General features: G+C 48.4%; 1 protein-coding gene across 1 annotated transcript in view; it reads right to left on the bottom strand.

Moving 5' to 3' along the window:
• The window catches only part of HTRA1 (HtrA serine peptidase 1), a 53079-nt gene that overhangs the window by 9898 nt on the left and 16160 nt on the right, over nt 1-27021 (bottom strand). Inside the window, exons 2-3 of the mRNA XM_010358000.2 lie at nt 16180-16279; nt 15549-15753 (exon numbers count right to left, since the gene is read on the bottom strand). Of these exons, the coding sequence (XP_010356302.2) occupies nt 15549-15753; nt 16180-16279 (305 nt within the window). The remainder of the gene's footprint in view (nt 1-15548; nt 15754-16179; nt 16280-27021) is intronic.

Genomic DNA, 27021 nt, shown 5'->3' with positions numbered 1-27021 from the left:
GCTCTGCCCTGACAGTGGGTGACCCATTCCCTGTGGGGTTGCCTGAGGCTGGAGCGTGCAGGGCAGCTGGATGGAGACGCAGGCCTGCAGCATCCCTACTCGGCCCCACACTCACTTCCCACACTCCTCAAGCTCATCAGCATCCAGCAGCACACCAGCGCGTTCAGCGCAGCCTGTTTCCTCTGGGCCTGGGCCAGCAGCCCCTGCCAGGCATGACTTCAGCATTCATGGCATGCAGGCGGGGCAGGAGGTAGGGCTGGGATATGCACTACGCCATGCCGGGGGAGGTCCACCAGGGACACTGCCATCCCTTCAGGCCCTGGACTGGCTGGAAGGCCAGGCCTTTGAGGCCTTCCGGGCTGGGCTTGGGACAGGTAAAGGGACGGGGTGGCACAGGTTGCTGGAGCAGGGTGGCCTGGCTGCCTAAGGAGGCAGACAGGAGGCAGGAGATCAAGCTCAACTCAGGAAGGGGGCCCAGCAGGCGTCTGCTTCACCACACATTGAAAACCCATCAAAAAGTTATGAGGCAGGGCTTGCTGTGGTGATCCTAATTCACATCTCACTTATCCCCTATCCTTACCACCCATCGGCACCTCCTAGAAAGGGAGGCAGGCCCAGCCTGTATGTCTCAGGAGACCTCAGAAGGCAGACAGATCGAAAGGCAACTCTCCTTCCAGCTCTTCTTTTCCACCATCTGAGCTCGGGCCCAGAGGATGCGGCAAGGAGACAAACACTTTTGGAGAAGCTGTGAGGCTGGGGCTGGGGAGCTCCGGGCAGGGAGGAGGAGATGGAAGCTGCAGGCTGCTTATCCATGGGCGCTGCTCTCTATGCTCCTGGGGAGGGGCAGGCCTCCAGGGGATGCTACCTGCTGCCAAAAATGGGGCCCAGAGCACCCCGTGGTTCAGTCACACTTGGGTGACCATATGGGCTTTGACAAGATGGACACGCATGATGTGAACCCAGGGAGTCTCCCCAGGAACCAGTCCTCACCTGAACACAGACGAGAAAATGTGGCTACGTAGTGGCCATTTAGGCAAAGGCTGCACCAATGGGCACCACCAGTGATCATCTCGTTTATGTTTTTATCCACTCGGACATTTCCTAGCTCATGTAGGGCAACCCTAAGACAGAAAAAAGCAAGCAGATACATGCGGCAAAGTGGGGAGGGGTCTCACATTGTAAACCCTGCATTTCTGTGAAAGGAATGAGCCTTTGCCTGGCAGGTGACAAAGTACTTTCATGGCACCCTTAGGAGTTGAGCTGTATTTTCCCCCCATTTTAAAGATGTGGAAACTGAGGCTCAGAGATGGGGGCAATTCTCACAGCTGATGGGAAGCCTGGCTAAACAAGAGAACAGGCTTCCCAGCTCTCAGACCCACACGCTCAGTACATGTTCACCCAGAATTCCAAGTCACAGGCAGAAATCTTTGCAATGGAATAATGTGTTGCAGAGATGTTGACCAGGCCAGATTTATGACTCTCCATGAGGTCAAACTGCCTTTTGGGGGTCACTGCCCCAACTCCGCACAGGAGCCACTGGCTGCAGGAGCATGGGGCCCCTCAGCTCATTCCAGAGCCAGGTGGGGCCCGTTCTCAGCCGTGAGCCTCACCTCGAGTCTGTCTGCTCAGCAGCTATACCTCTTCTGGCCAAATTCCTACTCGGTAATTGAGCATTTAATTCCATAGCTGTCTAGACATCAGCTCCACAGGGGAATGTGGAGGAGATGCAGCACAGATAAGGCTGGAAGTGCACAGCCACAGGCGCCGTGAAGCCCCTTGGGGCCCATGCACTCTGAGTCCAAGGCCTCTGCACTGCTGTCCCCACGCTGGTTCCCGTGCCACCCACAGCAAAGCATCTCTGAGTCTCCCTTTAAAGCAGCACTGGCCACAGGCCATCTTGAAGGTGGCAGCTTCTCTCCTTGGCCACTTCACCATCTCCCTGGAGCCCCACAGTGAGCCTAGAAGTAAACGGGGCAAACATCTGTCCTCCACTGGCAGATGAAAAGGCCAAGGGGAAGAGGAGAAGAAAGAGGGCGCGCGAGTCCCACTCCTCATGCCAGATCCTCACATGGCTGGAGAGTGAAGAAAATGCAAGTGAAGTGGGGGCATGACAGCAGTGAGGGGGCAGAAACAGCCACTGCTGCTCTCACAGAGCCCAGGCGGAGACCTCAGGCCCCCCTAAAAAGCTTGTAGCTCAAGTTTGGCACAAGACCTTTGGGGACGACAGTCTTTCTGCAGTGAGCCCAGCACAGGCCAGTTCTCACAGTCTCGGGAGCAGGAAGCCTGGGAGGCCAGAAGAAGAGAGGGGGAATCTAGAAGGAAAACGGCCACTGGCCCCCAGCCTGCAGGGACTCACAATGCTAAATAGTGTCCTCTCAACAGAGCCAGAAGTCTCTCAACAGAGGGACTTTAGGAAGACACGAATCCCCTAATGTCCTAGAGAGCCACCCAGGGTAGATGTAGTTCCAGTGAGGGTGTCAGAGTCCTGGCCATGGGCTCCATGTTTCCCCACCGTATCTATGTAAATTACAAAGTCCTAGCCATAGGCAGGATGCTGAGCAGGTAGTGGAAGTAATGCTAACACCTTGGAAGAGGCTGGTCCACAGCATGATTAAAGATGGCTCTTTGCATTCATGCAGACAAACAACAAGCAGGCCTGGCAGCATCATTTCACAAAACACCACCTCCGTGAAAGAGAACTCTCTCAACAACCATTCGTTGAGTGTCTCCTATGTGCTTGGTGCAAGAAACATACGATTAAGAAAATCCGCCCTTGCCCTCTAAGGCTTTTGCCTCATGGGCAGAGACACATACAAGCCACCAGGACACAGAGTGGTAAGAAGACACGAAGTCCGTCTCCCTCACCATAGGCAGCTCAGCCCAGAGTCTTCCATAAGGGCCAAACACAGACCCGCACTAAAAATAGTTTGTGTATATCAGTTAGGGTGTTTTCAACTGCAAGTGACAAAAAAAACCAACTCCAAATGGAGTATATAGAGTAGACAGATGTCTACTCCAAGGGCTGGGTGGTGCCAGGGCGATAACCTGAAGGCTCACAGCGTCAAGAACAAGGATCCTTCCTTCCATCCAATCAACCTCAGCCTGTTCTCACAGCCACACGACGGCCACCACCATTCCAGACATCACATCAAGACGTGACTGTGTCTGTGACCGTGCTGTGGAAGCATCTCTTCAGAAGAGTCAAGTCCCAAAAGCACCCTGGCACCCTCCTCCTCGCAGGTCATCAGCAGCATCCAATCAAGCAGCGACCTCAGCACCCGTTGGAGGAGGGAACGTGGCCCCCCTGACTGCATTGGACCCTGCGGATTTGCCTGAGTCAGGAATGCGGTGGGGTCAGGGGTGGAACTAAAACAAACCCAGGGTTCTGCCAGCAGGGAAGGAAGTTGGAGGGTGGGCAACCATGAGTGTCATCCAAAGCCTGGGGAATATGGTTCATTTTAAAAGAAGATCCCAATACCAGCACTTAACAGTGTTTAGAAAAGACTGTATCAGTTCATACTCCTTCAAGCACGTTTTTTGTTTGTTCATTTGTTTGTCTGGTGGGGTGGAGCAGGAGATGTCTGTTAATCTGTTTAAGAAGAAAGCAATGGTCACAGCAGTTCCGTGGTGGTGACAGGGAGGTTCAGGTGATGAGAGCAAAGTCTGAGCAAGGCAGGGAAACCACTCCTAGTGCGCATGTCCAGCATCTTCCCAGAGCTTCTCCAGCTCTGCCAGGTATGCAGCCTTCACAACCCACCACCCTGTAGATGGGCAGGATGGCTTCACAGCTGTTCTGCTGATGAGAAGACTGCAGGTCCAACAGCAGGTGGTGATGGTACCGGGACTGGGGCCCTCCCTAATCCCAACCTCCACTCCAGGTGTTCCTCTCCCCAGCCCGCTCCCCACCTCCCAGATGCTTGGGGCACACGGCAGCCAGCAGGGAAACAGCTGCTCTTGTGCCCTGGATCACTCCACAGGGACAGGGGACCAGAGTGGGTATAACACAGAGCAGGGCAAAGGAGAAGTTTAGGAAGAATCCAAGCAGGGGCCCACCACGAGAAGGGAGGGGAGGTCTGTGCAGGCAGCCTCGGCTTTGGGGGCACTACGTGTGGTGTGGGTTCCATAACTGAACCACAGATGAACCATAACTGCTGGAACTCCCCCAGAGCAGAAAAGTTGGGCCTGTGCTGAGTGAGGCCCCCAGGCTGACAGCACGCCTCGGGCTCATTCTCCAAGATCAACCAAGGTGGGGCAGAAGTGAAAACTTAGGCAAAACACCTATGTGTATATGAGTACATGCACACACACACACACACACACACACACACACACACACACACATTACCCCTTCAGGCTCCACGTGTGCTGGGAGAACACTGTCCCAGACAGCAGGACATCAGGGCTGGGTCTTGGTCCTATATGAACTCAGTCTACGACCTTGGACCACTTGATCAGCTTCTCTGGGCTGCGGTTTTACCACCTCTAAAATTAGGAGTTGAGCCCAGTGATCTCCAATGGTCATCTCAGCTCTGACAATTAGCTGTTCTTTACAGAAAACGTGGTTGCTTTCCAAAAAATCCATTAGCAAACAATAGCTAAATTGGTAAGATCCAAACAGGCAACAGGGTCCCTAATAAATCCCTTTTTTCATACAATTCCCCAGTGGGGTGAGATGATTCCTGCAAACTTATACCGCTGTAAGAGGAGGGGGGATTCCTAGAATTCTCCAGATGCTGGCTTGGCCAGTAATCTTTCGTAGAGGACTGTGAAAAGCAATGACCCATCGGTATTTCAGCTTCCTTCCATTCAGGGTTCTGCCTAGTAGCACTTGAGTGCTCATTTAATCTCATTCCCTGAAGCTTGGAGAAAAGAAAAGAAAAAAAAAAAAAAAAACAATAACACCAAAACCAAAGAAAAAATTGGCAACTCTTTTTCAACCTCATAAGCCAAGTCAATTACTTCTTTCTCGCCTTTGAAAATTATGAAGTGTTCCTGAGTTACAAAAATATTTTTGTTGCTGAATCTGCAGAATCCACGGCATCGTTTCCGGAGGCTGGGACTTCCAGGCTGGTCCTGTGTTGGTTCAAGTTTGCTTCAAAGGCTAACGCTGCAGCAACTGGCTGGGACTCAACTGAGTGATTCAATGTGCCTTCTGGAAACAGTTATGCTAACCTTTCATTTTCTTTAAAAAATATGCAATGGACAAAATAGCACATCCTCCATACCCAGCAAGAAGCAGTGCCATAGAACTTGCATGCCTGCTAAGGACAATCAAACAGGCCGCAGAAGGGTTGTTTAGGGGGGATGTCAGCATCCAAAGACTTGCTTGAGAGAGTGAGCCAAGCTGGGTAAGGAGGAAAGTGAGCACATGGGCAGGGGAGGAACTGTGAAAAAGGGCGGGTCAGTGCACTGTGGACTCAGATGACCCAAAGATTTGCTGACTCGGGCTACTAGGGAGCAGGACCAGCAACAAAATTAGCAGAGCCCAGTGCAAAATGCAAATGCAGGCTCCTTGTTCATAAAGCATATAGAAAGCACTGTTAAAGGTACTAAAATATAAAGCTTTTTCCCTTCTTCCACATTCTGTCTCTCTCAACCTATCACGCTGTTTTTGGTTTGCTAGCTATTGCTGTGGTCACTTACGGGACAGTGAGTGCAGACACTGGAGGCCTCACGACTTGGCCTCGTGCCCACCAACCCCTGGACCTCGGATCGTGCCCTGGCTAGGGGTGGGGAAGTTGAGCCAAGCGTCTTCCCTAAGGGCCCACTCCTCCAACACATGGATAATGGATGACCCCAAGGACACTGCCACTTCTGTGTCAGGGTGCATTAGGTACCTGGATCAGGGTGGGAGCGGCTTGACCCTGCCCAGTAGCCCACAGAACAACCATGGCATCATTAGCCTGAGCCCTGCACCACTAAGATGTTATGCGGTGCCCAAGTTGGAACCTAGAACTGCCCTGTGCCTACACCCCTTCCAGGGATGGAAGGTAGCAATGATCCCTGCATAGAAACAGGGAAGGGAAGGTCAGGTGGGGCTGGAGGTCTCAGGGGACCAGGGAGTGGAGAAGCAGTAGGAGGAATCCAGCCTGAACTAAAGCCCCAAGTTCTCTGAGCATGCTCCATTAGCTCATAGGACTTTATTCACAAAAATACAAATTCAAAGATAAAATTAAAACAGCAAGCTCAGGGCACAGGGCCTGTGAGTACATGGGTCACATGCCCATGCAGCTGACTCTTCCAGCTTCTCCAGACGGGGAGGTGGTAGACCAGGAATTCTCCAGATGCTGGCTTGGCCAGTAATCTTTCACAGAGGACTGTGAAAAGCAATGACGCACTGATATTTCAGCTTCCAGTCAGGGTTCTCAACAGCTTCAGAACCCTTCCATTCAGGGTTCCATTCAACTTCCGGTCAGGGTTCTCAACAGCTTCAGAACCCTTCCGTTCAGGGTTCCATTCAACTTCCGGTCAGGGTTCTCAACAGCTTCAGAACCCTTCCGTTCAGGGTTCCATTCAACATCCGGTCAGGGTTCTCAACAGCTTCAGAACCCTTCCGTTCAGGGTTCCATTCAGCTTCCGGTCAGGGTTCTCAACAGCTTCAGAACCCTTCCGTTCAAGGTTCCATTCAGCTTCTGGTCAGGGTTCTGAGCGGATGAGGAGGGGAGGTGGTGGGTCAGGAGTGAGAAGCTTGGGATTCAGATTAGAGAAGGTGAAGGTTATCAGCGATCACAAAGTCAAGGGTGGTTGTGGTGAGCAGAAGAGCCAGGGCAGGAGGGATCTGCCAGATGGGCACTGAGATCACCGACATACACAGACTGAGAAGAACGGTGTGACCAAGTTGCCATCATGTTTCTCCAACTGACATGTGGTTACTACTGTCTAGGGAGGGGAGTAGAGGAGGTAGGATGGATGGGAGGGCAGCAGTGTAGAAGGGGTTCAGGTGGGAGAGATCAGAGAAGTGGGGAGATGAAGGGAGAAAAAAGGAAAAAGAAAAGGAGAAGGAGAACAGAGGATAGTGTGCCAAAACAGAGAGAGAGCACACAAATGAACAAAATGAACGACTTTCCTCCTCAGTGTTTATGAACACCACCAAAATATTTAGTCTCCTTTACACTACATCAGATGTTTGCCATTTCCAATATTCCCTTACTCTTCGGTGTTTAAACCACAAAATGTCAACAGTGCTTCATGGGGGCCCAAGAGCTAATGACTGTATATATTCGTGGCATCCAGAGGAGGAATAATATTGTCTTGGTCAAGTCTAACTTGTGTCTCCTCCATACATCAGCCCCTTTGATCTGTCCCCTTTCATCCACCAACTTCAGGGTGGCTGATGCTGCTACAACAGCGTGTAGCATGGCAGATGCTCCATAAATATTTACAAAATCAATGAATAAGTAAACAAATGAAAGAATGAACAAGCCAGGTCTTAAAAGATACATTAGGATCTTAAAATTAGGTGATAACTGGGGTTAGCCAAGACCTGGCATTTGGGTCTGAGTAACTGACTGGGTAACCAACGCAGCCTGCTTTTCAGCTGTCTATAGGTTATAAAGCTCAGGGCTCAGGGAGGCAAAGGGAACAGCTTATATCTCCAGGCTGTCATGGTGGGCAGGGGCTCAGCCCTACTCCATTTGGTGGGATCAGAGTCTAGCACACAGCAGCCTCTCAGCATCTGCTGAACTACACTGAAGGCACTCTGACTCTGCCTTACCCATAACCACATAGAGCCTCTTCGAGCCCCATATGCGGGGAGGTTGCCCAGGATGTAGTATTCTTTTCGGATTTATTTTAAAATGTTTAAAACATGTATAACCTCTTCTATATAAGAATAATTTGATATGTCCATGACAAAGGGCCTTTTATAATAAGTTAATTAAACATATATTTATGACATAAAATGGGAACACAGGGAAGGCCAGTGGTTTCTGTGAGCTGCCTGGTAGATAAAGCAAAGAGGGAAATACCGTGAGTCACATGTTCCCATTATCAGATTCTGGTGCTTTGTTTAACCAAAGGAACTGTTAATTCACATGTTTATTAGGATAATTAGTCCTCAGTTCACCAGAAGGTCTTATTTCTCTCTTGCCACAGAAAGAGGTCTGGATGGCTTTAGGAAACCAGCTACGGTACTGCATCGATGCTGCTATGATTGAGAGGTGATCGTATCATTGTGAATCTTTGTGCTTTCAGACTCTTGGGAGACTGACTACTTAAGACATTGGAGCTTTCCGGAGTATGAGTAGGAACCCCAAAGAACCAGAACCAACAAGAAATGAGACAACACACAGAGAAACTAGCTAACCAGAAACTTGTTCTGGAGGGTTCTAATAAACTCACAAGGAAATGACAGTTTGCAATTAGTCCAAGATCCAGGTTCTGCAGGCTGAGCAGAAATGGGAAATTAAGCAACTCCACCTGCAACTCTTGCCACCCAGCTTGTTTCCTTGGCTGTTTCCTCACTGTCCTTTCCATCTCAGCTTAGATGTCACCCCCTCAGATAAGATTCCCTGCCTACACTATCTACTATCTTTGCAGCCCGAGGCCTTCTACCCCTTCACCTGTTTGCTTCATGCACTGTACTTATTGCCATATTTACTTTACTTCACTCGTTTCCCACACTAGATCTTAAGCCTCATGGCTTTGCCCACTGTGGCTGCATCCTCAGCACTTAAGAAGTATTTGGCCAAGACAGATGTTCAACACACATTTATAAAATCAGGGAATTAACAAGGAATCACTAAAAGAATGAACAAACTAGACCTTGAAAGATCCATTAGGATCTCAAAATTGGATAATTGCCAAATAGCTTGGAATTCTGACAGACTCCTTTCTACCAATGTCATAGAGAAATGGACAAAAATAAGGCCTCCCTCTGCTATTGTGGCAAGACCAAACCTTCATCTCTGCAAAAAAAAAAAAAAAAAAAACACAATCTCTGGCAAAAGAAAGGGCAAACAAAATCAGCTAATCAGCTTCTCTTCCTGCTCCCCGCAGCCACCTAGTGCCTCACCTCGCTTGGTTCTTATGAGCATTCCTGCCTCCAGCCACTTTCAGCTCCTCTAGGACAAGGTGTTAATTGCCTACCACTGGGGCTGGCAAATTTTTTCCTATAAAGGGCCAGGAAGCAAATATTTTTTACTTCATGGGCCATGTGGTCTTCATCCCAACTATTTAACTCTGCTGGTGCAGAATGAAAGCAGCCATAGACTCTACCTAAACAAGTGAACATGACCGGGTCCCAATAAAACTTTATTTACAACAACAGATAGAGGGCCAGCTTTGGACTACTGGCTGTAGTTGGCCAACCCTGGACTCAAACACTCTGTCGCACACTTGATAAACTGTCAAATGGAACCGATTTGTATTCCCCCCTCAATGAAGAGGACAGGAGACATTCCTAAACAAATCCAGTCCCAGCAACTTGGGAACTGCTTTTTCAGAACCATAAATAATAGTCTTAATCCGATTCCCTGAAAAGAGAGTGCCAGAGTGAAAAAAGCCATTACCATATTAAGAGAAAAATATAGCCAAAGAATTTCCTTGACAATCAACTAAGTTCTTGAATCCAGGCCAGAGAACACACAGGGGCTCCAGTTCTGAGAGTTTGGGGAACTGAAGCGTTTCCCATGCCAGAAGGAGCCGCAGTCAAGAGCTGAGGAGCCATGTCCCCACCCGCCTCTGGACAAAGCCTGGCACAAAATAAAAGCCAGCTTCTACTTCACTGTCTGGCTTCACATTCCCTCATGAAATATTGATTCCTGTCCCCCTAAAAATGGTAAAAATCAATACGGTAATAGAAGCCTCATAAGGTCAACACCATCTGTGGCATCGTTAGCAAATGCAATGGTAGCCCTCAGAGTTCTCAGAGAAAAAGAAGAGACCACAAAATGCCCAGTACAGAAGGAGTGGGGGGAAAGCATCCAAAATGGAAAAACACAGAAACAAGAGGGGAGCTGGGGCGGTGCGAAGTGCATTCCAGGCTCCCAGGCACTTCCTTCATGAGGATGAGTGACAGATGACTCCAGGAGAGGGCAGTGGGTGAGCCCAGGCCCTGCGTTCTCTGATTCGCTTTTGGACGAGCTCAGGCCACTGAGTCAGCAGGTCTGACCATCAGCTTGCCTGAGGAGAACCAGAGTGAGTCATGGCAAGCACCACCCCACTCCCATCCTCAGCCACTGCCACATCCTGGGGGGCTGCCTGAACCCCCCTCACTCAGCTGACTCAGGAAAGATTCGCCACATGCAGGGCCAAGTTCTGGTGGCCTGGAGAAGAGCGGCCTGCTCAGCAGCTCCCAGGACATGTAAAAGGCCCCAGGCCCCTCACCCGCGGTGACTCCCCTCTGAACTTGATGAGGATCAGGGGTGTCGGCCTCCCCGCTGCACCAGCCAGCTCAGCAGTAAGAGGACCCTCTGCAAACACAGCGGCCCCAGCGCCCAGAGGGTTCCCTCTCAGGCCACTTCAAACAGGTCTGTGGGCGCCATCTGGCCTGAAGGTGGCCGGGGGGTTGGAGGGGTGGTGCAGGCCTACAGGGGAGGGAGGAAAACCACCTCACAAGCCTCAACAAGGCCGTTTCCAAATATTTACCTGGTTGTTGGCGTCAGGGAAAAGCACCCACAGGAAAGCTCACTGTTTCCCCAGCGCTTTGCATTACCAAAGACCACAGACCTGATATAGCCTTGACAGGACCACATGTCCATCAAACTCCAGGCAGGCAAAGCGGGAAGGCAGGGGCATCTGCAGCCAGCCTGCTGCAGGGTCATTTCCTCATTGAATATAGGACAGAAGCTCGATGCAGGAGCCACGGGTGCCTTCCCCTCAATTCCATCCACGTGGTGGGTGCCCTTGCTTCCTCCAGGGCAGACAGCTGTGAACGTCCTACTCGGGACAAAGTTGCCAAGCACCTCCTACGTGAGGACCGATCAGCCAGATGTGCCCCCAGCCCCGCAGTCTAGCTGCAGAAATGGACTTCATTTGACAAATGAGTGAGGCGACTCTAAATTGTGATAAATAGACGAGGAGGGAAGAACCAAGAGTGGAATGCAGTTGTCCCTGGGGTGATGTGTCCCCAGAGTGACGCGGTAGGATTGAGGAGACTGGGGCATGGGGCATTAGCTCACACAGTGGGGTGGGCAGAGATGTCTAAGACAGAATTTAATCAGAGGCCTGAAGGACGGGAAGGTTGGCTCCATGAGGAGCTGGAGAGGGGCGCTCCTAGGAGGGAAACAGCCAAGGCCCCAGGGGACAGCCCTGGCCTGTGGGAAGCAACCGAGCAGGGGGTGTCTGAGCAGAGCAGGTGGGGGCAGAGGAAGGAGGGGAGGAGGGGAAGAGGAGGAGGGGTGGAGGGAGGGAGGGTGCCCAATCAGATGGGGCCCTCAAGGCCCTAGTAAGGAGTTCAGATCTCTCTCAGAAGAGCAGGAGATCTGCAAAGGCTATATACAAGATGGGAAGGACATGATTCCAGAGATGCTTTTCTCCAAGTTTCTTAATCAGCACAGCTGGACAAATAGCTGTAACTAAAGTAACTTTCCCTCCTACTCTCTTCAATACACCCCCATTATCTCTACCTTGTACTCCAGCCTGAAGAAACCAAACCTCTCTCTTTTGCTTTTTCTCTCTCCCTCTCCCCACCCCTGCCCCAAACTGCTCAGGAAAAAAAACCCATTGGGACAAAATGCCACCACTGGATGAAAGCTTGACATATGCTGCACACTGGCAGTGGCTCATGTTAAACACATTTGGAAAGAGTTTGTAACTAAAGCTGAACTAGTTTGCCCTCAAAGCTGCTTTCTATTAACATGTTTACACGCACACTGTCCCGACTTTCTGCAGCTGGGATTCCCTCCCCAGGCAGGCTGGCCACGGTCGTGGGTCCCAAGGAAAGAGGAGTTTCAGATTTGGGCAGAAGCGCAGAAAGGGATGCCCAGCCAGGGCTGCGGGTGGACACCTTGAGGGAGTCAGCAGGGCCGGCAAGAGGGGGCTGCTTCGTGAGCGTCTCCCAAGAGCTCTTCCAGGTCCCAAGACTCAGCAGGCAAAGTGAGCGCACATGTGTCTGCTCAGCAGCGAGAAGCAGAAAAGGAGTCATTTGGTCACAAGCCCAGAAACATCTCTGGCAACTTCAAGCCACTGGAGTTGTGAGGGGAGCTCCAAGAACAGGAGGAAAAGCAGATATTAAACTGGACTCAGAAAGTGCAAGAACTCAGACAGTGCTGGGTCTCAAGAGCAGGGGCTGCAGCAGCTTCACCATGTTAGTCTCTGTGGGTGACATCCAGCTTCACTTTGCAATTCCAGGGAGCCTCTGCTTGCTCTAACTTGGTCATGTGTCCACCCCTTGGCACCAGAGGGTAGGACACCATGACTGATGGGCCCACCTACGCTGTCCGATGACGGAGATGTGAAATGCTGGCTGCTGCTGCCAGTAAGGGGGGTAGGTGGGTGGCAAGTGGACAATGACCACAGATGTCCATGGTAATTTTTATTTCACTGAAAGTCTCAAGAATATCACATTTATAGCCGCGCACAGTGGCTCACGCCTGTAATCCCAGCACTTTGGGAAGCTGAGGCAGGTGGATCACCTGAGGTCAGGAGTTTGAGACCAGCCTGGCCAACATGGCAAAACTCTGTCTCTACTAAAAATACAAAAATTAGCCAGGCATGGTGGTGCATGCCTGTGGTCCCAGCCACTCAGGAAGCTGAGGCAGGAGAATCACTTGAGCCCTAGAGGTGGAGGTTGCAGTGAGCGGAGATGGCACCACTGCACTCCAGCCTGGGCAACAGTAAAACTCTGTCTCAAAAAATAAAAATAAAATAAAATAAACACGTTATGAAGGACAATGGAGGACCCTCCAAGTGAAATCAGGATGCCAGGGGAGGAGCTGGGCCCAGATGATAAGCCACGAAGCTAGTCGCTGGGCCCACGGACGCGGCAGGCAGTCTCACCAGCTTCACTGGGTTACTCTTAAGTGGCTTTGGGGGAGGCTGGGCCACAGTCTCATACAACAAGGAGCCATGTAGGTGATTTTCACTCCTCAAGCACAGTTTCTGCTGGTTCTGTTCTGCCTTCTCTGTTTTCCTGATCTCTTTCATCCTCTTTGTTATCCCTAAGATGACACAAAGCAAGGCCAACCAGTGCCTCCCCCGAAATAACCCATCATCAAAACAAGGGAACAAAAGAGAAAGAGCTGGAAGAGATGCTGTTACTCTCCCTACTTTCAACTACTATCAGCAAAAAAAGCAGTTTAGTCAGTGGAAACCAGTCTTTTGTGTGGTTGTCTGCAATTTAATATCCTTTCATTTCCAATTCCATTTTGAAAAGCCACATCAGTTCAATTTTAAATTTCAAGCACCCTTTCTTGGGGGACTAGAAACACATGTCAAACAGCATGCTGCTGGCTGAAGAGCTCAACTCCCAGGACAGCAGGAGTCAGGTCAGACACACTCTGCAAAGCTCGTCTATTGAGATCGTTCGCATCTTGCCAGGACATGCCAGGGATGACACGAGGAGACAGTCTCCACCTTGGCTCAAAATTGGAAAAGAATATCCCCCGGCCAGAAGCAGCTGCACGGTATGTGCCCACGCATTCCAAACACGAAGTTACTCAGTGGGGCGGCATCCAGGCCAGCGCCTTGCCTGCACACAGCTCATGCCCTGCTGCTGGCTGCCTCCCAAAGGCTCTGTGAGGCTGAACAGGCCCCACGCATGGCCACAGGCTGTGCTATTCTGACTGGCTCCTTCCGGTGAGACTACCACATCCTGGATACCTTTCTAGCAGCCTGTTCCTAAACCAGATGCACCCACCTTCCCATGGGCTGTTTAAGGTCAAGCTGTCCCATCATTCCATGGGGCCAGCCTGTATCCCTCCAGCAATAGCCATGGGCTTGGACACGCTGGGAGCAGTAGCCTGGCTGCCTTAGGAGGGCAGGGTCATGACATGTTTGCTGTGTGGTCTCAGACAGGTTACTAGACTTCTCTGAGTCCCTGTTTCTTCTTCTCTAAAATGGGGATAATACAGCTATTATGCAGATTAGGTGAAAAAGAATGAAGGCAGAGCCTGGCCCAATGATTCTGTGACCAATAAACACACTTTGAAAGATGAGTTGTTGCTAGAAATTCCACAGTGACCTAATAGAAATAACACACAACTGCAGCCTCACTCAAGGCCAGTTACACACACCGGACACAGAGCCTATATCTACCCTGAGCCTCTTCGGCCGTGCCTGGCCACCCGGCCATAGAGAGGTTACAGGAACATCGGGGAAGGAGAGTTGTAAATGTGTTAGCTGGTGGTTTTCTGAAGACTGGCCGTAAAAGAGCCTAGGCTGGGCAACAACTTTATGCCATAAAAAGACGGAGGAGACCCAGAATCCTAACACCCAAACAGCACACGCAGAGCTGTTTCCAGAAGGAGATGTACCCAGCATGCCATCCACCAGCACAAATAGCCTGATTAATTCTATGCTTGTCTGGAATTACTCAGACCACACCCAGGTAGAGGGAGGCAAGCAGAGGGCTGGACAAGAGACCCCACCTGGCTCGGTCTCTGGTCTTTTCCTCGGCCAGAGGCAGGATTCCAACCTCCTCTGATTGTTGACTCCATCTGAAGTCCAGAAAATTACAAGGATGTGAAGAAACTAGAAACCACGCTTTCACTGAACATGCCACACAGCAAACAAAACCTCTCTCATCAAAGTGTCGAGTGGGGGTTTTTGATGAGTCAGTAAGAAATGGATATTGTCCTAGACATGAAGACTTTGCTAAGCAAATCAACAGCAAAAATGATTGCAAAGAGAATATTTAAATAGAAAGCATTTTCAAATACAGCATTTCCCAGATTGATCTTGGTATGGCTCAGTTCTGCCCCTCCCCCCTCCAAAAAAAGCTGTATACTCAAATGATTATAATTTGGGCAAATTAGTTCAGTCAACACCCTTTTGTAGGCAAGCCACGCGCACACTAGCATACTAAAAGCTCTGAGAAGGTCTGGAAAGAAGAAATCCATTAGCTCTGTTTTAATTCAAGGTTTCCAAGATGTATAAAGTATGGAATATTGTTCTGGAACACATCTCATAATCCTGCAAAACCCCAATTTGGGAGAGCTGGTTTGTTTTCAAAGTAATTGTTGACAAGTTAAGGATGGCTCAGTCTAAACCCCAGTAAATTCTACGTTCACTGTGAACGCATGGCATATCTGTGGAGGATAAATAAAATCTGTGGCAACAAGGGTTGCCACAGGATCGGGAATGGGAAGGAAACTCAATTTTCACAACTTACCTACTAATTTCTTTACAAATGTATTGCTTTCTTTGATAAACATTTAAAACATTATTTTAAAAACTTGTATCTGGCTCCTTCCAGAAGCTTTCCTGAGCCCCTGCCTCTCCCACACGCCCAGGCCATACTCAGCATATTCTCAAGGCCCTCCTGTGACTGGTTTAGACCGGCTTCAGTGCCCCCTGAGAATCAGCTACAATCAGAGAGCTCTGGCGCCTTTGCCAAGGGTGTTCCAGGGCATCTGAGAACTCACCTCTGTAGGCAAAAACATACTCACCTGGTGGTCAATTTTGATTAGTGCAATGTCTGCTTTCTCATCCACATCCTTGATTTTGGCTTCATAGGTGGCACCATTCTTCAGCTCGACTTTGACCCGGTGCTTGTTGGTCACCACGTGGGCATTTGTCACGATCAGTCCATCTTCCGACACAATAAACCCAGACCCACTAGCCACCGGCACCTCTCGTTTAGAAAACGGAAGCCTAAAATCCAAAGGAGTACACACTTCAGACTCCAGCCACCTTAAAATGAACGCTTCAACACATTGATTAATGAATGGGTTCTGCAACAGCAACACACACCTAGCAATCGCTCCTTTATATATCGGGCTTAACATTTAAAAACTAAACATCCTGCCAATTTTTTGCATGCATCAAACAATTCCACTTACAAAATATTCTTAGGGAACCTCTTCAGAGCCCGAGGTTCTTTAAACATTTAGAAGGGTTAAGACTGTAGATTCATAGAGTCGAATAGGGCAGATGTTCGAAGGGAGACACACTTATCTTAAAGTAGGAAGATATTCAGTGACACTTTGACACTTTAATGTATCTCAAAAATAGCTCTCATGTTTTGCTAGTGGCGGTTAAAGCTTCAGAGGTTATAGGAAAAAGGAAGGCTCTCTTTACTTGCGAAACAATTCAATATGAACCACGGCAGGGGCGATCTTCTCCACCACGTCCGCAATAAAGTTATATTTATGGCGCAAACTATTGGGATCTTCCTGCCCTGAGAACAAAAGCAAAGAATAGATACTTAATGATACTCTGCTGTGGTCACCTAGAGAAAGACATGGGTTAGAGGAAGCCAAAATGCATGCTCAGCCTTTGGAATTCTGAAGGCGGAGTGAGCACAGTTCCCCCACCTGGGCTCAGCTGCAAATGTCCATCGAACTCCCAAGGGAACACCCACCCAGGTAAGGCAGTCAAATCCACTCATGATAACCTCTTTGCTCAGGTTCTCTGCTCTCAACAGAGTCACCACAAAATCACCTCTGCTCTGGTGTTGAGCAGAGGCACCAGCAAATGCTTCTTCCTCACACCAGCCTTTCCAAGAAGCTGATGGCCCAAGTTTTGTTGTTGTTGTTGTTTGTTTTGTTTTGTTTGTTTTCTTTTTGAGATGAAGTCACGCTCTGTTGCCCAGGCTGGAGTGCAGTGGCGCAATCTTGGCTCACTGCAACCTCCACCTCCCGGGTTCAAGCGATTCTCCTGCCTCAGCCTACTGAGTAGCTGGGATTACAGGCACCCACCACCATGCCTGACTAATTTTTGTATTTTTAGTAGAGACAGGGTTTCACCATGTTGGCCAGGCTGGTCTCGAACTCCTGACCTCAGGTGATCCACCTGCCTGAGTCTCTCAAAGTGCTAGGATTATAGGCGTGAGCCACTGCACCCAGCCAAGGGTCCCTTTGTGATGTGGTATCACCCTCTGCCTGCGTCCCTTCCCTGAGTCCCCACCATTACAAAGAAGCAACCCTCCTGAACCACCAGATGGGTAGATCTGAGATTATTATGAAGAAATATGAAGGCAAAGGGGCAGCTCCTATCTCTCCCACTGACACCCCAAGGCAAGCTGAGGCCATCGTCCGTCCCCAAAACCGTTTCCACCATGCCTTAACCACGCGTTCCAACACTGCCCGGGACATCCCAGACAAAAGGCATAAGAGGTGCCTTAAGACTGTGGGTGAGAAAAAGAGAAAAATCAAATGACCGTAATGCTTTATACATACAGTCATGCACCACATAACATTTCAGCCAACCGTGGACCGCAACGCCATTGTTTTTACTGTACCTTTTCTATGTTTGGATACACAAATACTCACCATTGTTACAACTGCCTACAGTATTCAGTACAGTAACCTACTGTACAGGCATGCAGCCTAGAAATAACAGGCTCTACCATCTGGCCTAGGTGTGTAGTGGGCTATGCCATCTAGGTTTGTGTAGGCGCACTCTGGAACATTCCCACAGTGATGAAATCGCCTAACAACGCATTTCTCAGAACGTATCCCTGTCACTCACTGGTGCATGATCGTTTATACTACAGTGAGTGGCCCCACGTGGTGGGTGTTTCCAAAGCTACTTTCAACAAAGCTGTCACATGTCCCGATGTGAGGCTCTCACCCAGCAGGGCTAAAAGTTAGTTTCCATCAACCAGAGGCACACACCCAAGGTAACTGATTCAAAAACGGGCTGCTAGAGATTCAGAGTTCTGGGCTCCCATTTTGGCGGCACAGGTGGTGGCAGAGGCAGTCTGTCCCTGGAAGTGCAGCCTTAGCCTACTACTCCGGCTCCTAATCTCTGCCACCTGCTGCTACCTCTTAACAAGTCCCTGCTCAAGCAGGCTGGAGGGCTTCCAGGCTGGTCTGCAGCTAAGAGCCATGCACCCCATTCTTGCCCCTTGGAGTAGCTCCGCGTTGCACAAGCAGGCTCCAGAGACCCGCACTCCTTTGTTAGCTGCTCGCTACGAATTGACAGGAAGCTTTTGGAAACTTTCACAGCAATTTCACATGGTAATCTTATGTCTGTTGCGTTGAAAAATGAATAACTGTGGCTTGTATTTCCTGTCTCATATTTTGTATTTTGTAGGTATTTTGTGTCTCATTTACCAACAGGCCTGTGTGCCTGCCCCTAACACACATGCACATACACACAGAGATGCACACGCACACACACACAAACTCACACATACACACTATGCATACACACCCACACACGTATGCACATAAACACACCCACACACATACACCCACACTCATACAGTCACATAAACACCTATATACACTTCCACACAATTCATATACTCACAGATGTGCACATACACACAGAGTCACACATATATACATACAAATGCACACACAGACACACACACACACACACAAACGTGCCTCTCTCACCACTAGGGTGGCAGCCCTTCCCCAGGCTCTAGGCTGTAAGTAGAAGCTGTGAGACGTCCCAGCCCTCTTGTGACCCATCACAGTTTCATACCCACTGGCTCCCACATCCCTACCACGCTGGGTCACCAGGGGCCATAGTAACCCAACTTGACACCACAGGGCACAGGGACATCTGGAGGACCACCTGCCTCTCCCACGCTTGCTTTCTCGGAAGTGAGAGTGCATCTGTGAACAAAGGGCCCCTTTCTGTCCTGGCCCCTGACCTCTGAGCTGCTTTATTTAAAGATTGGAATCATCTCTTTTTACATAGCATGGTTTTCTAAGGTACAGAAAAAGATCTGCAACTACTAGGAGGAATAATTTAACAAATTCAGGACAATATCATATTATTATTTTTGCTTTCAAAACCCTTTCATCAGCTGCCTTAATTTAATTTTTTCTACCTTCCTGTGGAACAGGAAAATCAGGTATCCTTCCCATATTATATATGGGGAAACTGAGGCTCGCAGACTTTAAATAACTTCTCCATGGACACTAAAATTTCTTAATAGAGAGTACAAGTAACAAGTAGATCTGGGTAAGCCCTCCCAAGCCCACAGTGTCACCAGATTTACAGCTTCTCGCTTCAACACTGGCCCCCTACAGATCTGCTACCCTCCCAGGTTTCTAGGTAGTTGCAAATAATTGGTGTGTCTCCTCGAGCACTCCAGTAGGAGGTGTAAATAAGGGAATGGAAATGTTCCTTCTGAACACAGAGCCTGGCGAACGTCACCAGAGACAGCTGTAAACAAACGCATCTGGGCTTCCTCAGACCAGCTTCCTGGGGAAAGGCCAAGAAGAGGTTTAACTCCGGCCAGGCCAGCAACAGAGAGACAGCGTGGTGTTTCAGAAACTCACGAGAAGGACCATTACTAGCGCCTTCCCGCTAAGGATCATAACTGACTTCCTCTTTCTGGCTTCCCGAATTAGGTATGGGAGAATCTGCCCACACCAGAGGCAAAAATGAAGATGGATTGAAGATGGATTTTGCTGGGCAGTTGCCTTCTCACACAGTCACAGAAAGTGGCTCCAGGGTCTGCCCACCAGGAAAGCAACAAGGGAGACCAAGGAGGATCTGGCCTGGCCACTGGAAGGCCCAGTTCCAGCCCCAGTCCCCTGGGCAGCCTCCATTTCCTCATCTGTAAGATGGACCAAATGCCTCTAGAATGAGCTGTGAAGTCTGCTCCAGCTCCAACCTTCTGTGATGGAATCCCTGTCTCTCCCTCTCCCCAGCGTGCTGCAGGAAGATAAAGAACATGTGAAATTTGAGATCAGGTCCAGGACTCTCCAAATTCTGTAGATGAGGAAACAGAAAGAAGGAGCAGTGGGATCACAGACCATATGACAAGCCTGACTGACAAGCCTTCGTGACGCATCTCAGATGAAAAAGCAACCATTGACTTCCATTCTTACCATCCCTGGGTGGACCAGCGGCAACAGGAAAATAGAACAGAAATAACTAAACAGAAGAAACATCAACTAACTGTTCAAAGATGGACAAAATGTCAACTGAAAGAAGAAGAAATACTTGGCTTGTCCAAATGTCATTTCAGAGTGAGGAATAAAAGTGTGTCTAAAAGCAGCTTGGTTTAGTGTTAGATTCCTGTTCCATTAAAAAGGCTCATCCATGAAACTAGATGGAGTGGCCACTGCCTGATGTTCTACAGAAACCCTGGCTGGCCCATCTGCTGTGATTTTAACTGTGGGTCAACTGTCTTCCTTCCAGAGGGGTCAGTCCCAATGGAGAATCCCCATAGATGGGCCCAGGTTGGTTCTGCCACTGCCCACTCTCCAAGGGGTTCAGGGGACAGAGGGTGGGGGCATCCAGGCCACTCAGCATGAGGAGAAGGCTGTGCACAGTATCTGGCCTCAGATGGACCAGAGTGTGACCCTCAGCATAGTGCTCACTAGCTGTGTGGCCTTGGACGTGTTACCTCACTCCTCCAAGTGTTAGCCCCTCATCCATAAAATGTGGTAACACCATCTACCTCAATGTGTTTTCTATGCTGATTTCATGATCTACTGTATATGAAATGTTTGATCAAGTCATGGCATACGATTTAGAAAGAAGAAAATCCACAGGACTGGCCACGGTGCTGCTTAGTGGCAGCTCTGCATAGGTGAAGGACGTCACACATCAGTGGCACAGCAGAGAGGTAAAGGGAGGTGTCTGGAGACCCACTCAGCCACCTCCGCTCCTCCTAACAGTGTCGTCATATCACTGCAAAGGTATGATCCAGGGAAGCTGTGTGGCAGGCTGGTTTTTCCGGCCTTCACCTGTATCTCTTCTCCCTAGCTTACAAGGGTACCCCACTACAGAAAGGAGACAGGGCAAGGTCAGCAGATAATCTAGCCTGACTGCAGCCCAGGTGAGCTCTTAAACCTGACGAATCAACCAACCTGAAGAAGGCCAATGTAACGCCCTAGTAGGTAAGGACCATGCCTCCTCCCCACACTGTTCTGTTAAGCCAGAACTGAGGAAGCAGAAGGCAATGAGGATGGGAAGCCTCCAGCAAGGTCAAGGCCTGGCCCTTTTAACTGCTCCTTTATTGAACAGAAAGCTGGAACTGGCTGCTGTTCAGTAATGGACCACACAATGAGGCATGAGAAAGAAAGAAAAGGCATCGAGATTGGAAAGGAAAATGTAAAACTGTCTTTATTTGCAGATGATACATATGATAGTCTTTGTAGAAAAATTCTAGAAATCTATGAATATATGACTGCGTTTGTCAATGTCACAGGATAACAGGTCAATAAATAATTGCATTTCTATGTATTAGCAATAATTGGAATCAAAAATTTTAAAATATAACTATAACAGCATCAAAAATAAATATCAAATAATTGGGGAAATATTTAACAAGATATTTGCAAGATCTGTACACTGAAAGCTACAAAACGCTATCAAAATAAAGAAGACCTAAATAAATGGAGAGAAATACCACACTTGTGGATCAGAAGATTCACTATTGTTAAGCTATCAATTTCTCACAAATTGACCCATAGATTAAGCACACTCCCAGTGAAAATTCTGAGCAGGATTTTTTGTAAAAATTCACAAACTATTTCTAAAATATATGTGGAGAACACAGAGCCTAGACAATCCAGAGTAATTCTCCAAAAGAAAAAACTGAATGACTTATACAGTGCTACACGATTTCATTTTTAAACAGAAAAACTGAGTAAGATTCGTAAAATGATAACTTACAACAATTTATAGAGATGGATCTTTCCACTTACCTAGTAAATATTTATCATTACTGATATTTAACACAATAAATGGCCCATTAAGAGAAGCCAACATTTCCTGTAACTTTATAGTTTAAAAACTGCCAGGATTCAATCCCAATATAATAAATGATTCGTCTTCCCTCTTTATAAACTACTAGTCAAGCACACAACTTCATAAATGTTGCTTCCTTGAAGCACATCATCCCTGGAGTTTTACACATAATACTTCTTAACAACTTTCAACAACTTCCTTCAAGGAGGAAGAAAAGAGACATATGCAGTGCAGATAAGCTTCAGTCATTATTCTCCAATATTTCATGTTACTGAAAAGAGCAAGGCATTAAGTGTTTGACATTCATTATCCCACTTAACACAATTTGTTGCAGTAAAAATGAAAATCACAGTATGGGGAGTATGAATTAAAGGATAGACCTTTATCTGTGTTTCTCTCAAAAGAATAAGCACAAAGTTGAATATGTGCTTTTTTTTTTTTTTTTTTTTTTTTTGAGACAGAATCTGACTGTGTCACCCAGGCTGGAGTGCAGTGGTACAATCTCGGCTCACTGCAACCTCCGCCTCCTGGGTTCAAGTGATTCTCCTGCCTCAGCCTCCTCAGTAGCTGAGATTACAGACACACAGCACCACACCCGGCTATTTTCTGTATTTTCAGTAGAGACGGGGTTTCACCATGTTGGTCAGGCTGGTCTCGAACTTCCGACCTTGTGATCCACCCGCCTCACCCAAAGTGCTGGGACTACAGGTGTCAGCCACCATGCCTGGCCGAATATGTGCTTTAAATACATCAAAATGTATGCTGCTTTCATCTTTAAGGCAAAAATGCCAGGTAAAGACTAGATCTGAGGCAGGAAGAAGCCTCATGTCCTTATGGTTCTAATGCCATGGTTCCCATAGTCTGCCCCAAGGGACCCCAGAGTGCCACAGAAAATTCATTGACATTTCAGGTTTTCTGGGGAAATACAGTGATATGGGATCACTGTTAGACACCTTGTAAACTAACTCTAGACCAATCATAGTTTCGAAATCAGATCACACTACATCTCTTTTCATGAGTCCATATGAAGCTGGATTTCTGGCAGTCACTGTGATAAAAAGAATGTACCACACAAAAATCAGTGTTGAACTGGAAATGGGGATGGTGGTGTCCAAACTGATTCCAAGATTTGAAAGGTCATGTGACACCCAACAGGTGCACATATCCCATTCATAAGTAATCATGCTTATTGAATAATGAAATTAAAATGTCTTTTTTTAATGACCACTGTGCTGTAGGGACACAAATAGTTATGAAATTGTTTGGACCTCACTAATTGATCAACAGAACTGTTGGGTATTTTTGGGCCTTACTGAGGACCATGAAGAAATGACTGCACTACTGTATTCATCCATTTTCACACTGCTGATAAAGACATACCTGAGACTGGGTGATTTACAAAAGAAAGAGGTTTAATTGGACTTACAGTTTCACGTGAATGGGGAAGCCTCACAATCATGACAGAAGGCAAGGACGAGCAAGTCACATCTTACATGGATGGCAGAAGGCAGAGAGAGCTTGTGCAGGGAAACTTCCTTTACAAAGCCATCAGATCTTGGGAGACTTATTCACTATCATGAGAACAGTGCAGGAAAGACCTGCCCCCATGATTCAATTACCTCCCACCGGGTCCCTCCCACAACATGTAGGAATTCAAGATGAGATCTGGGTGAGGACACAACCAAACCATATCAACTACTAAAGGTGCCACCAACCATGACAGTTTGGGAGCCTGATGCTCTTGGGCTCTCTGCAGTGGTTGGGCCTGAATCCCTGCATAGGCACAAGGAGCAGAAGTGGATAGACAGCAAATGTCCACAAAACTTCAGAATGGAGCTCTCCATCTGCCCTGTGAGGGGCCCTAGCAAAGTGCTATCATCACGGCTTGTAGAGAGTATGTAGAATTGAAAGAGTGAAGCTGCAGCTGGTTGAGGCCACGGTCTCCTGCCCTCTGTCACACATCTATCCCATCAGGGTGGCTGCCGGCATTTGGGGGAAGAGGCTAAGGGAAAAGTAAAACTGGATAATCATTTTGTTTGGGTTAAATGAGATACATTTGTGTGCTTTGAAGTCCCTTCTGTGTCTAGTTAAATTGCTGTGTCTATCCTGCTATATGTGTGGTCTCCAGGGACACCCTACTGCTCACCCTGCTGGTTCCCCTGGTGCAGGCCAGAGGTTGTACAGAAGACAGTGAGTGTGTGGGTAGCAGAAAAATATTGACTTGATTATAATAATAATCCAAAAAATAATAAAAGTAATAATAAATTATTCTATTTTCTCTTTAGGAAATTATTACAAAAGCATTGTCACATGAAAAGGTGAGCAGAGTTCACAGCCAAAAAATAGAGGAGGAGACAGGGACATTTTCGAGATGAAGGAGTGTTCAGCAGTTAGCTTTTTTTAATCTTGTTTTTCTGGATTTTGTGATGTTTGCAGTATTTGTATATTTTCTGAAATTTGTCATTTTGGGCATTTTCTCTTTTCAATCTATATAAATAATAGTTTCATCCCTAATGTTATATTCATAATTTTGAGGGTTTTTTTTCTTGAAGAGGATATCCTGAATTGTACAAGTTTCAGATTCCATAAAACCTGGACCTGCCAGTGGGAGAAGGTACCAATTCCTGCTCAGGTGGCAGTTCCCACTGTCCCTCGTCCTCCCACCACCTCCCTCCAGAGCACAGAGCTGGCTCCCAGCTTGAGGGGCACTCACGCCATGCCAGCAGGACACCAGAGCTACACCTGTAGGACACGCTGCCTCGGCCAGACAGCTAGCAGGGACCCTCAGTCACCAACACTCCATGGCCAGCATGGGGGCTTCACTTTAGGGGACCAAGGCAGCTTTCCCTGGCATTCCCATTAGACTCCCAGGCCAGCTCTCTCCCCACACTGGCCAGCAGCTAACCCAGGTGTGCCAACCCCCTTCATTGTCCCTGCACGGGACCCTGGGGCCCTGTCCCCGTTTTTGGCTCTGTCTCTTGTCCCTTCTCCCTGCAGAGCTTCCTGCCCTCACCTGCCCGGATGTGGCAACTTGGGTTCATAAATGCAGAGCATCTGGGATGGGTGGGAACACCAAATTGTACTCCAACCCACACACATTCCCCGTGGGGCCAGCCACCCTAAGGAAGGTCACACCTTTCGGCTCTAAGTTAATGCCTCCATGCCCACTTCTGCCCCTTACAGCCGTGTGACTTCAGACCGTGCCTGTCCCTGCTTGAGCCTCAGTCCCCCTTTCTGTAACACGGAGCTAATATCACCTACTCCACAGGGCTTGGGAGTCCTAGATGAGATTGCACATAAAGCACTAAATATCATGCCCCATCTTCAAGGCCAAGGCCACCTGGGTTACCATCTCCCAGCTCTCAGACCAGAGCCAGGTCTCCACATCCCTCCCAGGTACATTTCAACACCTCCAAGTGGCTCTTCTCAAGCTTCTGAAGCTTCCAAGAATCCCACTCTGCGCTAATTCAAGCAGGCCTCACCTCTGTCTTCAGTGTCTCCCCCTAACTGACAATGCCACTTTGGGGTACATAAACTTCTTGCAGGATCCCCACAGCCATCTCCATCTCCTCGGGCCCACGATTACCTCTCATTTGCCATGTGGCACTGATTCCTCCACTCTCCCCAGAACTCCTTAATGCACACTCCCACCCTGCAGACCTCTCCCCACACCTCCAAAGTGCTTCACCCCATCCGCCTGCATTCATGCCTCTTTTCCTTCCGGCCTGGATGATCTCATTCTCCTCCCCACCAGCTAGTCAAATCCCACCCAACCTTCAATGTTGGCAATAAAATAATATTATCAATAAGAATAACAGGACCTATTTATTGTATAGCATCTACTATATGTCAAGCCCAATAATAGGCACAAATATTATCTCTAATTTTTCCTGCAAGCCTGCAGGGTGCATCTTATCACCAGTCTACAGAAAGATGAAAAAAACAAGGATCAGAGAATTAAATCATGTTGCCCAAAGCCTCAGAGCTGGCGAGTGGCAAAAGCGAGAGCCTGACCCCATCTGTCTGGCTCCCAGGCTGGCCTCCCTCCTTCGTCCCCGCCTTCTCAGCCAGCCTCCAGCCCCCTGCAGCCCACATCATTGTGGGAACATGCTTCACACTTTGTGAGATCAGGGCCAGGACGCAGGATTAACAATCTAACCTTCCCTTCCAGCCAGAACAATCCCGCCTTCCAATTTCTCAGCAGAGTTGATAAGTAGAGCTAATTTGGAAAACAGAACGCAGTGTATTCGAGGGAAAAGAAATGAATCCTCCTTTATTCACAGGGAACAGCATGTTCCCAAAATTCAAATCAGTTGTAAGAGCAGATTGATCCAATCAATGGCATTTTAATGCACTGTCCTAGATTCAAGACTAGCTACATAATATGCAGTGCCCAGTGCGAAATGAGTATGTGGGGCCCTTTGTTCAAAAATTATTAAGACTCCCAAGAGAGCAAGAGCAGAGCATTAAAACAGGTGCGGCACCCTTCTGAACACGGGGCAATGTGTGACTGCATTACAAATTCATTTAATACCCAAAATCCAGATTTAGCACAGAAAAGCATCTCAGGAGCTGCTCCGGTGCTACTGGAGATGCTGCCTTAATCTGGTCAAACCCAGGAGCCCAGGAGCAGTCTGCAGGGGCTGACACAGTCCCCCACCTGCAGGGAGGCAAGGTAGCCATCCTCCCTGCAATGCCAGAACAGTGCATACTCCAGCCAAGGCAAGCTGTGCAGCCCAGGCAAGCCCCTCATGCTGACGCTTCCTCACATTTACATTCTAATGTCTCTCCCAGCTTGCAAATCACTTGTGACTCTTCACCTGATTTCCTCTACTTTAAATACCAGCAAAGGTACTCCTACTTTAAAGATTACAAATAAGAATACAACCCAGTACCAACAATTGCCAGGATCCCGGGGAAAGGATGAGATGTGAAGATAGAAACTCAGCCAAAAATATGGCTGGATTGGGCCAGTGTCTGCTCACCAGGATGGAGGCCGGGATGAGCTAAGAAACTGGGCAGGTCCGTCAGCAGCAGCTCCTCTGCTTCCCCTGTCCCAGCCTCCCTTCCTTCTGCCATGTGGGTTTGGGCATAAGTGACAAGAAAATAAAAGTTCTTTCAAAGGCAAGAGCACAAAATGCATCATGCAGAGGTTGGAAATTAAGGCCCATGGATAGCACGTTCCATCCTCACTTGAAAAGCCAGGCAGCAACCTCCTGACCATGTAAGGACAAGGAGAAGTAACTGTCCAGG

The sequence above is a fragment of the Rhinopithecus roxellana genome, chromosome 11 (genome assembly GCF_007565055.1).
Source record: "Rhinopithecus roxellana isolate Shanxi Qingling chromosome 11, ASM756505v1, whole genome shotgun sequence".
Taxonomy (NCBI): Eukaryota; Metazoa; Chordata; class Mammalia; order Primates; family Cercopithecidae; genus Rhinopithecus; species Rhinopithecus roxellana.
Note: the sequence above shows the minus strand (reverse complement) of the source record. Positions and strands in the feature narration are given on the sequence as shown.